This window comes from Pezoporus wallicus, unplaced genomic scaffold (genome assembly GCF_028554395.1).
Source record: "Pezoporus wallicus isolate ANWC-B61680 ecotype Strahan unplaced genomic scaffold, APGP_CSIRO_Pwel_v1 contig_6217, whole genome shotgun sequence".
NCBI classification, from domain to species: domain Eukaryota; kingdom Metazoa; phylum Chordata; class Aves; order Psittaciformes; family Psittacidae; genus Pezoporus; species Pezoporus wallicus.
In genome coordinates, this window is record NW_026637336.1 from 735,890 (window position 1) to 751,048 (window position 15,159).

The 15,159-nt window shown below is 41.0% G+C and overlaps 1 protein-coding gene across 1 annotated transcript in view; it reads right to left on the reverse strand.

Annotated features, from left to right (window-relative positions):
- Positions 1-235: 235 nt before the first annotated feature.
- LOC130596853 (transmembrane 9 superfamily member 2-like) overlaps positions 236-15,159 on the reverse strand; it is a 28,838-nt gene continuing 13,914 nt past the window's right edge. The window contains exons 10-17 of the mRNA XM_057404864.1: positions 13,112-13,244; positions 12,225-12,344; positions 11,992-12,049; positions 9,368-9,527; positions 8,720-8,871; positions 7,216-7,327; positions 6,609-6,780; positions 236-825 (exon numbers count right to left, since the gene is read on the reverse strand). Coding sequence (XP_057260847.1) covers positions 758-825; positions 6,609-6,780; positions 7,216-7,327; positions 8,720-8,871; positions 9,368-9,527; positions 11,992-12,049; positions 12,225-12,344; positions 13,112-13,244 — 975 coding nt within the window. The 3' untranslated portion in view covers positions 236-757. The remainder of the gene's footprint in view (positions 826-6,608; positions 6,781-7,215; positions 7,328-8,719; positions 8,872-9,367; positions 9,528-11,991; positions 12,050-12,224; positions 12,345-13,111; positions 13,245-15,159) is intronic.

Consider the following 15,159-nt stretch of genomic DNA (forward strand, 5'->3'; position numbering starts at 1 on the left):
GTGAGGGTAGCACAGCTGAGGCACAGAGAATGGCAGCAGCAGCTTCAGAAGCCCCAGTCAATCCTACAGGCATGGGTCCAAGTAACCTCCCCATCCTTCTGCTTGCCAATGTGCAGCCAGAGTCACAGCCAAGCTGCTTACCACCCATATAAAACTCCAAAACCATAAACAGATCAAACCAATGGGATCTATGTCCAAGAAGTGAAGGTTTAACACGAAAGGAACCAGGTCAGGCGGAGTTGTGCAGTTTTATTTGAACAAAACCCAGTGTTGGTGCCTTTAATAAAGTCTACATGACACTAAATGCATGTACAGTTGTAAGAAGATACCTACTTGGAAAGAAGGTGCAGAATATGTACAATCATAGTTAAGTTAAAAAAAAATTCACATTTTACATAGATTTGACAATCCTATGCGTTCATGGGATATAAATGAGTAACCAAAAAAGGTAAGAAAGATAACCCAGATCACAAGGAATTTCAGCTCGAGAACTGTGTAACGCACTCAAACCAGAATTTTTGGGTGTCCTAATTCCAATTTGGGATGTCATTTGTTTGAATTCTTAGAATTAACGTGTTCAATGAGGATACTGATGTAAACAGGGTTCCAGTGGTGCCATTTCCTTCCATAAAAATCCCTATTTGATGCTGTAGGCCGCTCTTCAGCATTTACAAATTAGAGTAATTACACAGGATGCTTTTCAATACATGGTAAAATTATCAGAGGGAGATGTGTTCAAAAGCCACTTTGAAGCTTCTCAGTCCACTTTCACAACACTGTAAATCTTACTTACAAACCAGAAGCAGGCAAAAAATCCAATAGTCCCTAAAATGAGAAAAGGGAAGTGGTTAGTGCATCTTAAGAGTTTGCTCACAGAGAAACCTAACAATTCCCAGCAGGACAGAGTACAGCACTGTAATCCAGGTCACTAGCCAGAGAACAGCACTTGTTAAACTTCACACCACACATTCATCCCCAGGCTAAGTTACTGATTTGGATCTGAGGGGGTTCAGTGTGGAGAAGAGAAGGCTCAGGGGGGACCTGATGGCTCCCTGCAACTGCCTGAGAGGAGGATGGAGCCAGGAGGGGCTGGGCTCTGCTCCCAAGGAACAAGGGATGGGACAAGAGGAAACGGCCTCAAGCTGCACCAGGGCAGGTTTAGATGGAGCTGAGGAACAATTCCTGCCCCAGAGGGTGCTCAGGCATTGGAACAGGCTGCCCAGGGCAGGGCTGCAGTCACCGTCCCTGCAAGGGTTCACTCACCATGGAGATGAAGCCTCAGTGCCATGGGGCAGAGGTGGCATTGGCAGGGCTGGGCATGGTTTGACTGGATGAGCTTAAAGGACTTTTCCAACCTGGTTGATTCTATGCTCCTATGACTTTAGGACCAGGCTGCTTGACGTACATGTCAGTTATTGAACGTGATGCTGCTGTCACCACTAGCAGGCACACGAGTGCCATTTAGGAAACAGACTTTTATAGGCACACAAAGCCAACCCCTACCTGGGTTTTTAGGTCTACAGCTTAAACAGTTCACAGCCACTTATGTGTGTGTATGTTCATGAAATAACCCACTTTGACCCTTTTACAGCTTTGAAAGCAATGTTTCTTCCAACTGTTTAACAGAAGAGATCCATTTTTGTCCTGATTGTGGTCTAGAATAGCAGATAGATATTTAAGGTATAACTAACACCAGAATGAGATTTACCACCATTTTCTGAGCATGCCATAATTAATATGGGAACACACTCTAACCCCACAGTATTATCCTCCAGTCCTTGTCACTCTGAATCTTTCTGATGCAAGTGTTCTGTAAAACACGGCCTCATAGCAGAACCTGAAGACTTCACACAGAGAGGATGCATTTCATCTATAAACAGACTTTCACAGGTTTCAGTAGCATCGATTTTCAACTTCCCTCCTAAAAAGGTCTGCTTTAGCATCCCTTTTTAACATCCTTTTTTAATTTTTAATCAGGAATTTTGCCAATGTACTGGAACTAGAGCAAGACTATGGTTTCTAACACAAGCACTAAGCAGCAATGCTTGTCAGACACCAGAATTGAACCATGAACTTCCACGCTCAGGAGGGAAAGGCTACACTCACCACCAGGATACAGCCTTATGCAGTCAGTACAACCCATGCCCCATCCCTGGCAGTGTTCAAGGCCAGGATGGACACAGGGGCTTGGAGCAAGCTGCTCTAGTGGAAGGTGTCCCTGCCTGTGGCAGGGGTTGGAACTGGATGAGCTTTAAGGTCCCTTCTAACCCAAACCAGTCTGGGATTCTGTGATTCTCTGGTCAGCAGAGACTCCTTCTGTTGTTACCCCCACATCAAGAGTGAGGGCTTACCAGTATTAGCATTTCTTCTTCCCTCCCATGAATAAATGTATCCTACAGATTCCAGATGTGGATACCTCTATGGACCAGAAACTTCAAAAGGAACATGGATCTAAGGCCCCCACTGACAAAAGTACCTCACCTGAATAGCACACAAGATTCTCAAAGATCAGAATGGACACCAATACTTTCACTGGTTTTTGATCTTTGTCCTCCAGTTCATACACTGTTGAATAACCTGGTCTGCAATAAACATACTACAGAGAACTCAACAACAGTTCTCTTATACACAGAGAGGAGATCTTGAACACAGAGAGCAGATCTTAAACACAGAGAGCTCACATCTAGCTGGGTAAGGGAAAGTTATTAATAACTGGTTTAAATTCAACATTAAAAGCAAGGATTACTGCACAGAATAATGCCAAAATACATTAAGCAGAGTGTTCTGCTCTCCTTGTTTCTTGTAGCTTTATTGTTTAATGAAGAAAAAAGAATTCCAAGCACGAACAGATTGTAAGAAAGCAAATAGAAAAGCACTCTTCACTTGGCTGATACTTCTTATGTACCTTAAAAGCTCTCTGTATCATACTGCTTTCAATCACTGCACAGTGGTAGGTGCTTCAGAATCTTGGATTCTAAACACAATCTACCCAGAAGATCAAAACTCAATTTTGAAAATGGCATTAACTCACAAGTGAAAATGATGTTCAAAAATAGAGGTCACAGCAAAGCAACATGCTTTGACTATATTCAGCATTGTCTCCCGGCATAAACCGCATGTAATCATGCAGCTATCCCCCCATTCAACCACACTTCTTATTTCCTGAAATATTAGCTGCACTTTGTGCATGGAAATAAAACTGTCTGCTTTGGGTGTGCACACAGATGATATTATTGTCACTGGTAGCATTCACTTCCTATTTACTTATTCATTATGATTCCTTTTGTCATGACCACACAACACACTGCCACAAAGGAGGTGTTAACTGTGCCCTCTCTATTTGTGTGTCAGTTGCTGAGACCTAATAGGCAAGAATAAGGAAAACCAAAATACCTAGTGCTAAGTTAAGTGGAACAGAATCAGGTCCCATTTGGGGAACATACATACAGAGGAATGTTATTAAAACCAACAGTGTGTAAAGTTGTATTAGCAAACTCCCTAACACCATGAACTTGTGAAGGACTGAACCCTTATTTTGCAAAGACACTACTATTAAGGAATATTTGACAAAACAAAGTTAGGTGTCCTCTGCTCAAGTCCCCTGTCCAGAACAGCTCACATTCTATGGAATTATAGAATGGTTTAAGGTTTGAAAGGACCAGTTCCAACCCCTGCCATGGGCAGGGACACCTTCCACTACAGCAGGTTGCTCCAAGCCCTGTCCAACCTGGCCTTGAACACTGCCAGGGATGGAGCATTTACCATTTCTTTGGGCAACCTGTGCCAGCACCCTCACAGGGAAGAGCTTCTTTATATCTAACCTGAACTTCCCCTGTTTCAGTTTGAACCCATCACCCCATGTCCTATCACTACAGTCCCTGATGAAGAGCCACTTTCCAGCATCCTTGTAGCCCCCTTCAGACACTGAAAGCTGCTCTGAAGTCTCCACACAGCTTCTCTTCTCCAGGCTGAACAGACCCAATGTTCTCAGCCTGTGTCCATACAGGAGGTGCTTCAGCCCCTGCTCATCCTTGTTGGCCTCCTCTGGACTTTCTCCAACAACTCCATGTCCTTCCTATGTTGAGGACACCAGAACTGCACACAGTGCTGAAAGTGGAGTCTCATAAGAGCAGAGCAGAGCGGCAGGATCACCTTCTTCAACCTGCTGCTCACGCTTCTTCAGCCACCCAAAAATCAATCTTCAAACTAAACATGGAAGTTTATCACAGCATTTTACATTAGCAAGGATTTACCACACACTCCATATACCTACTATGCCCATTACCTTTCTCGTGACAAGCTATTCTAATAAAGGGTGACCATGTAGTTGCTTTCTTCATGAAGCAGAAATGCAGCACAGCCCTCACTACTGTGGTTCTATTAAAATAATAAGACACTGCAAAAACAACAGCAGCCCAGTTTCTTCTTGTACTTTTGGGGCCTCCACATCAAGAACTCCAGGAGCAGCAGCACATCTGAAGCTTTTAATGCCATTCCAGCAGCTGCCATGCCAATTGCAATTATCCTTTTATATATGAAAGGGATATTTTTAATTCTCCCAATTTGCATCTTTTAAGTGAAATTGAAATTGGCAGGATAGCAACTAACCTACGCTAAACCCCAGGCACACATTAACATATTGTTTCAGTTTAAAAGGAATTAAAACAGCTTAGAGTACAGTGTGGTGCTTCTTTTAATATATATACACATTATAAAGGACATCTGGAGGTTGTGTGTTTCACCAGGATTTAAATAAAGGTTTAACTGGCAATATACTAATTTCTGTGTTTCATAGAATCATAGAAACATGGAATAGTTAGGGCTGCAAGAGACCTTAAGATCATCTAGTTCCAACCCCTCTGCCATGGGCAGGGATATAGTTAAAACCTATAGTTAAATCCTCCTCCCTTTTTATCTCCACTTCTATACTGAACTTCTTTGTTCTACTTTCTTTAGGAGCCACAGGTCTAAATAACAAAACAGTAGAAAACCAGCAGGCAGTGCCAGTTAATATTATTAAATACATTTGTTCAAACACATATAGTAATTTCCTTCAGTGTTTTACTATGAACACCGCTTTATTTTCTCATATCAACCAGCATTAAAGGCAGTAAGGATGAAAGAGGTTCTTCTCAGTGTTAAACTGCCAAACTTGAAGTCTGATGTTAAGACTTACTTTCAATACTTATTTTAGCCACTCTTTCTTGACTGCATTGAGGGAGCCAAGTGATGCATTTCATAAAGCCAACACGAAGTAATTAGAGCAGGTTTCAATAATCAGGCAGGTGATGTTAAAAAGTAACAATACAAAGTATCATGCACAGAGAGATCCTCTATTACAAATCTTAAGAATGAATGTAAAGGTTGGTTTTATGAACAATCCATTGTATAACTGGGCTTGTTCAGCCTGGAGAAGGCTCCTGGGAGCAGCTCCCAGTGCCTAAAGGGCCTGCAGGAAACCTGGAGAGGGGCTTGGGACAAGGGCCTGTAGGGACAGGCCAAGGGGAATGGCTTGAACCTGCCAGAGGGGAGACTGAGATGAGCTCTTAGGCAGAAGCTCTTCCCTGTGAGGGTGCTGAGGTGCTGGCACAGGGTGCCCAGAGAAGCTGTGGCTGCCCCATCCCTGGCAGTGTTCAAGGCCAGGTTGGACACAGGGGCTTGGAGCAAGCTGCTCTAGTGGAAGGGGTCCTTGCCTGTGAGGCAGGGGTTGGAGCTGAATGAGCTTTAAGGTCCCTTCAAACACAAACCAGGCTGGAATTCTGTGATTTTCTCTAGTTCTGCCACTGCAGTACTTCATGATACTAAAGGCAGCGATACATAAAAGATGTGACTTCACATGTTAAAACTACATTCACAACAGCAGCAGTATGATGAACACCAATATAAAATGCTCCTGGCTATTTCTAAGGGCCAGTACCCTTCAAAGAGCTTTTAATTTCATCTAACACATGGTAAAACTGGCACAGATTTCTCATCAAATCAACCTCAAAATTATAGCTTGAGTCAAGTGATTATGAACATTAGAGTCATTCTGTAGAAAACACTTAGTCTGCATGAGTAACATCAGAGAAGTTGGACTGCTATTAATAGCTGTATTTCAAATAACTTCCTACACAGTTAAGGTACATTCCTATCATTAAGAAGTAGTGCTTAATGAGCAGGTAAGACCATCTCTAATAGCATCACAACTCCATTGTCAACAGTCACGTTTTGTCCAGCACCAACCTGCTTCACTTGCTAATAATGAAAGCTGAAAGCATCTTTTATTCTCCATATGCAATTATCTCTATTTATACAACTTCTAGAACCACATAGGAAATCCAGACTCAAAACACCTGATATCAAAGTGAACAAGAACAGCACTTTGAAAATGTAATGGTTTGAACTCACTGCTAATAGAATATGCAAGAAAGGAAAATTAATTATACTATAAATAAATGTAATTTTAAGTTAGGGAAAAAAAAAATACCTTAAATCTCTTATTGTGATGTGTGAATCACAAGCCATAAAAGCAACACAGCCTAAAGTGTATTTGATGTTTCAGAGAGAGTACCTCATTGCAAAAACAGACACCTCCCCATTCATTTCAGTTTGAACACTGTACTTACCTGTGAAAAGGAAAAAGATCAGGACCATGATCATTGTGTAACCAAAGTATAAAATGGTGCTGGCAGTTCCTGTTATCTGGAGTTTTGAGAAGAAGTAATGAACTGCATAGATGAAGAGATAAACTGCTGTAAAGCTGCTTGTCAAGAATGAGCGCCACCACCAGTGATAATCCTGAAAGACCCAGACCATTCAGTAAGAGACAACACACAAAAACCAGGTTAAAAATAAACATTGTCTCATGAAACACATTTAGTTCTTTAAAATTTGCCTCAAAAAAGGATTCCAACATAGCGCATAGATACTTCTTGCTTTCTCCAAGTCAGCTCTATCGCTTCCACTATGAACATGAAATCATCCTAAAATCAAGGCTGTTGATTCTTGTTTATCTGCTGCTAAGGGTGAATTTGGAAGCACAAGGTGCATTCCAGAAGCATGCCTAAAACAAGCATGTCAAAGGCTGACAATATAATCCAATCACATATGGACTGTATACGGGAATATATGGGTACTCCCTTTTACAGCGCGTCACAGTGTATGGGAATACCTCGAGTATTTCTAACGTCTTCTACCTAGAAGTGGTATCTACATCAAAAGTGTACTTTTTACCTCTGCACACAGATGGAAGTAGCACAGCAAAACTGTAGCTTCTGAACATGTAATAAGGAGGATTATAAAAACGAGGAAGAGGAATCCAAACATGTAATACATCTGATGAGACCTGAAATAAGAATAAAACCAAGAGTCGTTTCAGGTTGAAGTTTGGAGCTACTTTACAGTGCCATTGCAGGCGCTGAAGTAACCAAAACAGAAACCCCAAACCCCACACCACTGAGGTAACTTTGTCTTTACCACTATCACCTGATGCCCAAGCTATGCTCCGAGTTGTGCCCTGTAAATATCCATTCATTTAAACTGGCAGGAATAAAACCACTGCTCTACAGAGCACTGCTCAAAGTGTTCAGTTCTGCTTCTCCTGAAATTAGTTTTCCCACAGAACAGTTATGGATAACTTACTCTAGAGATGTTGATCACTTCAGATCTCTCTTTTGGGAGGACTTTAACTTATCTGACTCTTACATCACCCGTACTCTTCCTCAGCTACAGTATGTGCTTCCTTCCTCCTACTGCAGCTAAGCCTTATCAGGTGTCTCTGCATCTCCTCATTACATCCAACACGATGCTCCTCCATTCCCAGCCTATCCCCAGACCAAGTCTGACCAAACCCAAAAACACTCAGGAAAATAAATGCAAGGGGAACATATTTGGTTACTTTTAATCTGGTGTCTTTCAGGTAACCAACTTTACTGAGTGATGGTGACAATTACGGCAGCGTAACATTTGACAGAAGGGTATCAGTTGTACATTCCCTCATTGCTTCCTTTTTGTGGGATAAAAAAATGAAAATGACCTTTTCCAGCACAGCTATATTACACAGTTTCTACCTTTGTTGAGGACTCACGTGAAAGGCTAATACATCTAACAGATTTGATTCAAGAACTGATGTAGAAATCTGCTCTGTAAGAAATCTCAACATAAACAGAGGACACCTTAAAGACCTGGCACTTTTAGGTTAGTATTTTCCACTGAACTACAACATACCAAGCATTCCACGTTTGCCCTGTGGAAGTTATGACAGACTGCATTGGTTTAACTCTCCATGCACTTGCTTAACTAGGTTTTGACTAGATTTAGGAGTGGTGTTTGCATGTCTTTGTTTTACAGATCATGGAATCCCAATTTCTCGACCTGACTCTGATTTAACAGCTGAAACTGCTCCATATTAGTTTTATAAATCATAACACACACAACGGATTAGGCACCACCTAATCACAACAGCATGAAACCACATTGGTGCTACTCAGAGCCAGAAAGAAAACAAGACAAGACTTTAACTTCACACTTTGCAGCTGTCAATGAGAACTAGTTTTATAAGTTCTGAGCACAGGGATAAATATGCAGATCCTGGAATTCCATACAAGTCTGCAAGAAGATAAATTGACAAATTGGTTTATTCCTTATATTAACTGGTTTGGGATGTTCAAACTCACTGTGTGTTTATAATTAAACCAGCATAAACTAGAACAACAACAGTAAACAGAGTGATACTCACCAAATGCTATTCAGAATGAAAAACAGTTGAATGAAAATACAGCCAAAGGGCAAGATCCCCCCCATGATGATACCAGGCAAGGGCTTTGTGAAGAAGGACTGCTCTGGAATTTGGCGAGGAATCTGGTTTGTACGCACTGGATGCTCAATAGGCTTTAGGAGAAATTAATGTAATTAAAAGAGAAGTTGTTATATCATAAATCAGATTACTTTTCCCCAATATCTGCATCTGAAGACTTATCAAACATCACTTGATTTTCTTTCCTAAGCCATCACAAGTTATCAAATAAAATAAGCTACAAACTTGGTACCAGCATTAGGAATAAATACATATGCCCCATCCCTGGAAGTGTTCAAGGCCAGGTTGGACACAGGGGCTTGGAGCAAGCTGCTCTAGTGGAAGGTGTCCCTGCCTGTGGTTGGAACTGGGCGAGTTTAAGGTCCCTTTCAAGACAAACCAGTCTGGGACTCTATGATTACCAGCATAAATTCAAGTTATGGTTGTAATATATAATGACAAAGCGAAACATCGTTTTACAACCATCGTGCCACAGACATTTCAATCCAAACAGATCTTACATGCTTGGGGATCTAATGATTCAACTCCAGAGGACAAGTGCATTTCAAATCTGTGCTCAAAGAGCCCTACCTTTTCTTTGAAGCCAAAATATGCACCAACAAAAGTCAGTGGGACTGAGATTCCAAACCACATAGCTAGGATAGCAACCAAAGTGCCAAAAGGGATGGCAGCTGAGGATCCTTTCACCCACAGGATGAGGTTCATGATGAAGAAATCAGCAAAGACAATGCTGAAAAATATATCACAAAAAGATAGTAAAATATTCGGGAAGGAATAAATATCAGCACTAAAAACCATAAAGCAGTAATGAGTCTGCATCAGAACAACTTAGCTTCTTACAACCTTTCATTCCCTAATAGTCCTAGTTACTTCGATGTAAAAATGCTTCCAATGCAAGTATCTACAGTAAAGCCACTATTTCGATACAGACTCTGCACATAAAACCAGAAGTAACAGAAATATTCCATTATAAAAATGCATATAAAGAATGCAAAAATAGAAAATAAATTAAAAAACCTCTATCTGAATCACCTTTCCTGTTACTGCCAGTCATTTCATTCCTTTACTGAGGTCCTTCAGAGTTAGCAAATGCCCTCTGAAACAACAGTGATGGCAAAATCTCTTATTTAGGAAGCCACATGTCACTCTCACAACAAACATACTCCCTGCTGCAGCATCTGTCACAGCAACACAGGAGCAGAAGGGTGGATTAAAGAAAGAATCTCTGTATTAATACCTCATGAAGTCACACAGTTAAGCAGCCCATACCTTTGCCAAACTCAAAGACTGTAGCAATCATGACAGAACTCCAGCCCTGTTCTTCCCTCCCCAGTTAAGTGCATCTGCCTCGTGTTCTAAACAACCTGGGAAACCACTAGAAAAGAACTCTGAGATGTATGATGAGGATTTCAATCATCCCATCCCAAACAAAGCAGGATGTACTGTAAAGGAACAGTTCTGCTTTTTCCACAGAAAATCTTGCTTGAATTGCCACTGTTCATGGATTCAGAGACGCAGCACAAAAAAAATCAGCTCAAGGATGGGCCCCTTTTCTGGGGGTTTCCTGAAAAAGTGTTCCCAAGGCACAGTTTAAACTAGCCTGAAGTGACCATGCATCCTCCACTGTATTTAAAAAGGAAGGAGGGAGGATTAGAGCTCTCTCTAGGGAGAGAGGACAGGTTCCTTTTGCCCTAGGAGAAGCCTTACCCCCACCCAAACTGGCTGGGGCAATGGTTAAACAAGCACACCCAAGCGACCCCTGGTGTAAGTGTCTTGTGGAACAAAATATAACAAATCAAAGCCAGTTTAAAGACTTGCTCATCTTCATAATATGCCCAAGCTCCTAACACAGACCCCAATTACCCCCTCCAAATTTAGAAGTACTGCAAACATGAGCTGCCATCAGTCTCTTGGGACTCGAATGGCCTTGGGCTGTTTATGATATTATGCAAATTCAGTAAAGTAGCATAACATAATCAAGACATCTGTTCCTATTGCACCATCCCCAATCATTTTCCTTCCTCTGTGCAACTTCATTTCTTTGGGAATGTAAATGATCAGCATGGTATTTCTGCCACTGATAAATGTTTTCTCTGCTCTTTGATAACATCTAAATGACAGCAGGAAGACTGCAGCACATTTGGTTTAGAAGTAAGATTTCCTCATAGAAACACTACACTTGGTTGTTATCACACACTTTACACTTGATAAAATTCTACTCGACTCAAAACCAAGTCATGTTTTATTCATTTGAGGGGGGAGAAATACCTTAACGAATGATTTATAACCTTTGGCTCAACTTTTGCCAAGGGCACTTGTCAAGGGAGAGCTTCATGTACCCAAAGTTGCACCTAAGAAATACAGAGGACTTGAAGAAATTGGTTTCTGCTCCCTTTCTTCACTGATTTAATTCACACAGAAGGTCGTGACATGAGAAGAAGCTATGAGAAGATGAAAAATAGGAGAGGCACTACTCTTCCCAAGCACGACAGAATTTGCCATAGGGTGATACACACTACAGCCGTATCAGAAACACTATCTACTTTTATATAAGATTATATCCAACTGAAGAGAATCTCTGCATCATTCTCACCCAGAAGCACAGGAAACATCTGCTGTTTAGTATAGCACTATATAGCTATAAGACATTTAAGTTCTATTTCCTGTGTTCTTTTTAATAATATGGGTACAAGAAAACACTGATACTATAATTAAGGTAATAGAGGTTCTGCCTAAAAGGCTGTCTCCCTATTTACAGAAAAGCACTACACACATTCCAAAGTCACCACGAAACCACAAAGTAGTCATAACTATTCCCAGTTACAACAGGATCATCTGGAACATTCCAAGTGTTGAGGTACATAACTGGAACTGGCCCATCACTACGCCTAATGCTCTGCTGCAGTGATTCTCACAGGCTGTGATGCTGCCTTGTGAGGGAGTCCCATCATTCCTCCCAGTCCTGGTCACCAAACAAGATGCTAAGAAGTTCTGTTGTAGAGTTCTGGGCTCCAACTCTTCAGAATTCATTTCTCTTTACATTCAACTATAGGCAATGTTCAAAAGGAAGAACTTGGAGAACAATAAAGAAAAAAGGGCACATCAACAGGACAGTTCACTTTCCCCCCCAATTCCTTCCCACCTCACATTCCTCTACACTTAAGAATAAAAGAACAAGGGCAAAGGATACTAACCCAGGGCAGAGCAGAGCTGTAAGCAAAACGTTTGTCTTCCACTTCTCACCTCTAAATGCTGAGGGAAAGATAAAAACAAGTTCAAGTTCAAAGCTTTTTGCCACTGTTTCACGGTAGGGCAGCAAGAAGCAAGTCTGTTGTTCAAGACACCAGCTCCAGTGTGAGGTTTACATTAAATCCAGCAACTCTGAATTTACCCTGCTGTTTCACACTGAACAAACACGTGTACTTACTCTTGTACATTCTAGCAGACACATAACCAGCTGGAGTTCCCAGTAAGACCCACAGTACAACTGCACAGGTCATCAAAGCACCACGGTTGGCAGGAGAAAGAAAACCAAGGCAAGCTAGGACTAAAGAGACAAAGGATTTAGTCATCTGTGGATGGGTAGCAAAACTCCTCTGTAACACACTACTGTAAAGGTTTATCCCTATCACTACCCGATATTTAAATGAGCATAAACTCTCATATACCCCAATCCCATGGCCATAGCCCTGGGTGACATGGTCTACTGTGAGAAGTCCCTGCCCATGGCAGGGGGCTGGAACTGGATGATCTTAAGGTCCTTTCCAACCCAAACCATTATGAGATTCTATGATATACTGTATAGACAATGTATAATAAAACACCAACAGTCTGACAGTCTCTGTCACCACATGTATATAACAGGCTCTCAATCTCAGTGTTGTGTCAGTATTGTTCCTCTGGTGCGCGTTCTTGCCCTTATTCCTGCATGGTTGCAGACTGTTGTGTCACAAGTATTAGACAGAAAGTGTTCTGAGAACAAAACAAAGCTTTGATTTTATGTCTTTGAACTTGCATTACCGGATCCTTGAATAACTTACACTACAACAAACTCCTTTTACAAACCAAAACCAAACTTGTAACAAGGAAGCTTCATTTCTGCATCATGAAGAATGAGAATGAGCCCAGACAGCATGTTTGGAATGACACTGCTTACAGCAGCATTACTGAAGCTACCTAGGTTACTGCTATAAAAATACATTGATATTTTACTAAAGGAAGGAGTTCATTTCCAAAAGGCTTCTCTCATCTAATAATATTGCATCTTTCTTATGCTATAACATGACAAACACATCACTTAATAAAGTTACTCACATAAGGTAATAAATGTCATAATGAAGATCTGAGTTCCTTGGCCCAAGAAGACAGACAGTAACATCCCCTTCCTTGGAGGTCTAAACACATCTCCATGGACCAGCTTCCAGCCAAATTCCTCTTGGGCATCTTCCTGTATAAAATCAGCAATGTCTTTAGCAAAGACGCATAAAGCAGTAGTGAATTAACATGATGCAAAATCCATATTTAAAGTCTGATTAACTTCCAGTTTAGATCTAAAGACAGACTAATTGCATCTGATTCATCACTCCTTGATTTTTATAACCCCCTAATGGTTCAGTGAAAGAAAAAGACAGGCTTTATCAAGAAAATCCTCATCTCTTAAAGCAAGGAGAAACAAAATGTAATTAGCCAAGCCATATAACATCATTCTAAATTTAAACTAAAACAAAGCATTCCATTTAACTTGGATTATAGCATTTCAAGCTAGTTCAAGCATTTGTCTTTTCTTGCCTCTTCCAAAGCATATCAGTCTTAATGACAATAATGGGAAAGAATTAAAAGGCCTCTGTACTCCAGAAGGAAGTTTGCTCCCTACAGTCACAGGGGCAAGTACCAATACTCTTTGTCGCAGTGCCAGAGGTGAATGGATGGATCAGGGAAGGAATCCTCAGTCCAGCAGCTCTAAGAAACCACTAACAACAGAACTTTTCAACCACGTCACTCAAAACAAACACTTCCCTTCACAAAACCAACCAAACACACACGACCACAAAGAACCAACCCCTCAAGAAAGTCACTCTCTTCCTCACAAAGAGATACAGGTTTCATTCAACAAGGAGCACCGAGGTTAGTTTAATGGACTGCTTACCACTAGGAGTACAGCACACACAAGAAAAACAGGGCTAGAAAGAATACAGACCCAAGTGTTGAATGACTGAGAGCATCTTAACTTGCTTGTATTTTCCGGCTAGATATTACTCTCAGAAGTCTGATTACTAACACAAAGCCTAAAAACTGTTAAACAGAAGATAGCACAAAGAAACTCAACCCCCAATTACCTTTGCCTGCAAAGCAAATGCTACCAGATCTCAAGGTATAATTCCAACACATCAGTGCTTTTCCAGTAAGGGAAGGTTTGTTTGGTTAAAACAGCACAAAGAACCAGACTTTCCTTTAAGTCTGAACTTGAACTAATTGTGACGACGATGATAAAGTTCTGAGGTAAGACAGAAGGTAGTTGGAAGTAAGGAATGAAAGAATTTAAAGGTTACCATCTGAAGTAAATCCTTATCTGTTTTCAAAATGATGAACACCAAGCAGAAAGAAATTCTTTGAGTTTAGTTCCTGACACAACAAGGAAGCTACACTTTACAGTCACAGCAAAATATCTAAGGCAAAGCTAAAAAGATACGTTTGAATCTTGGCCAATATGCTAAAAATTACTCTAAATCTTAAAAGGAATGAATCAATCTGCATCTTAGCCATTAATTTAGCCTGGTTCTCAAAATATTCTAACAAAGATTTTCAAGGCCAGGTTGGATGAAGCCTTGGCTGAGATGGTTTAGTGTGAGGTGTCCCTGCCCATGGCAGGGGGGTTGGAACTGGATGATCTTAAGGTCCTTTCCAACCCAAACTATTCTATGATTCTATGATTCTATTCTAAGATTAAGTCCCTTGCACTCAGTCATGATCGAAGAGACTAAAAAATTCTTACCACTCACTCTTCAAAATGCATTGACACGAATTCTCTTCAGTTCAGGTATCTTCTCCTAGTCATAAGATCCTCAAAGCACCTCCATGACTTCCAAACACTTCATTAATGTATGTCTCACTACATCTACATCATACTACAAGCCAGTTGGTATCAGTTGAACGTGAAATGTGTATACCAAGACCACCAGCTCTGGCTTGCACATTGATCACCAGCATTCCCTATGTGTGAGATACTAAGTTGCTCCCCTGCAGCTTCTTCAGCCCAGGCCCTCTTTGTACCACTAATTCACACCTTTATAAATGAGCTCCTTGAACTGTAACAGATCTTGAAGTCTCACAAACTGGCAGGAAAGCAAAGCATAGCTTTTTGG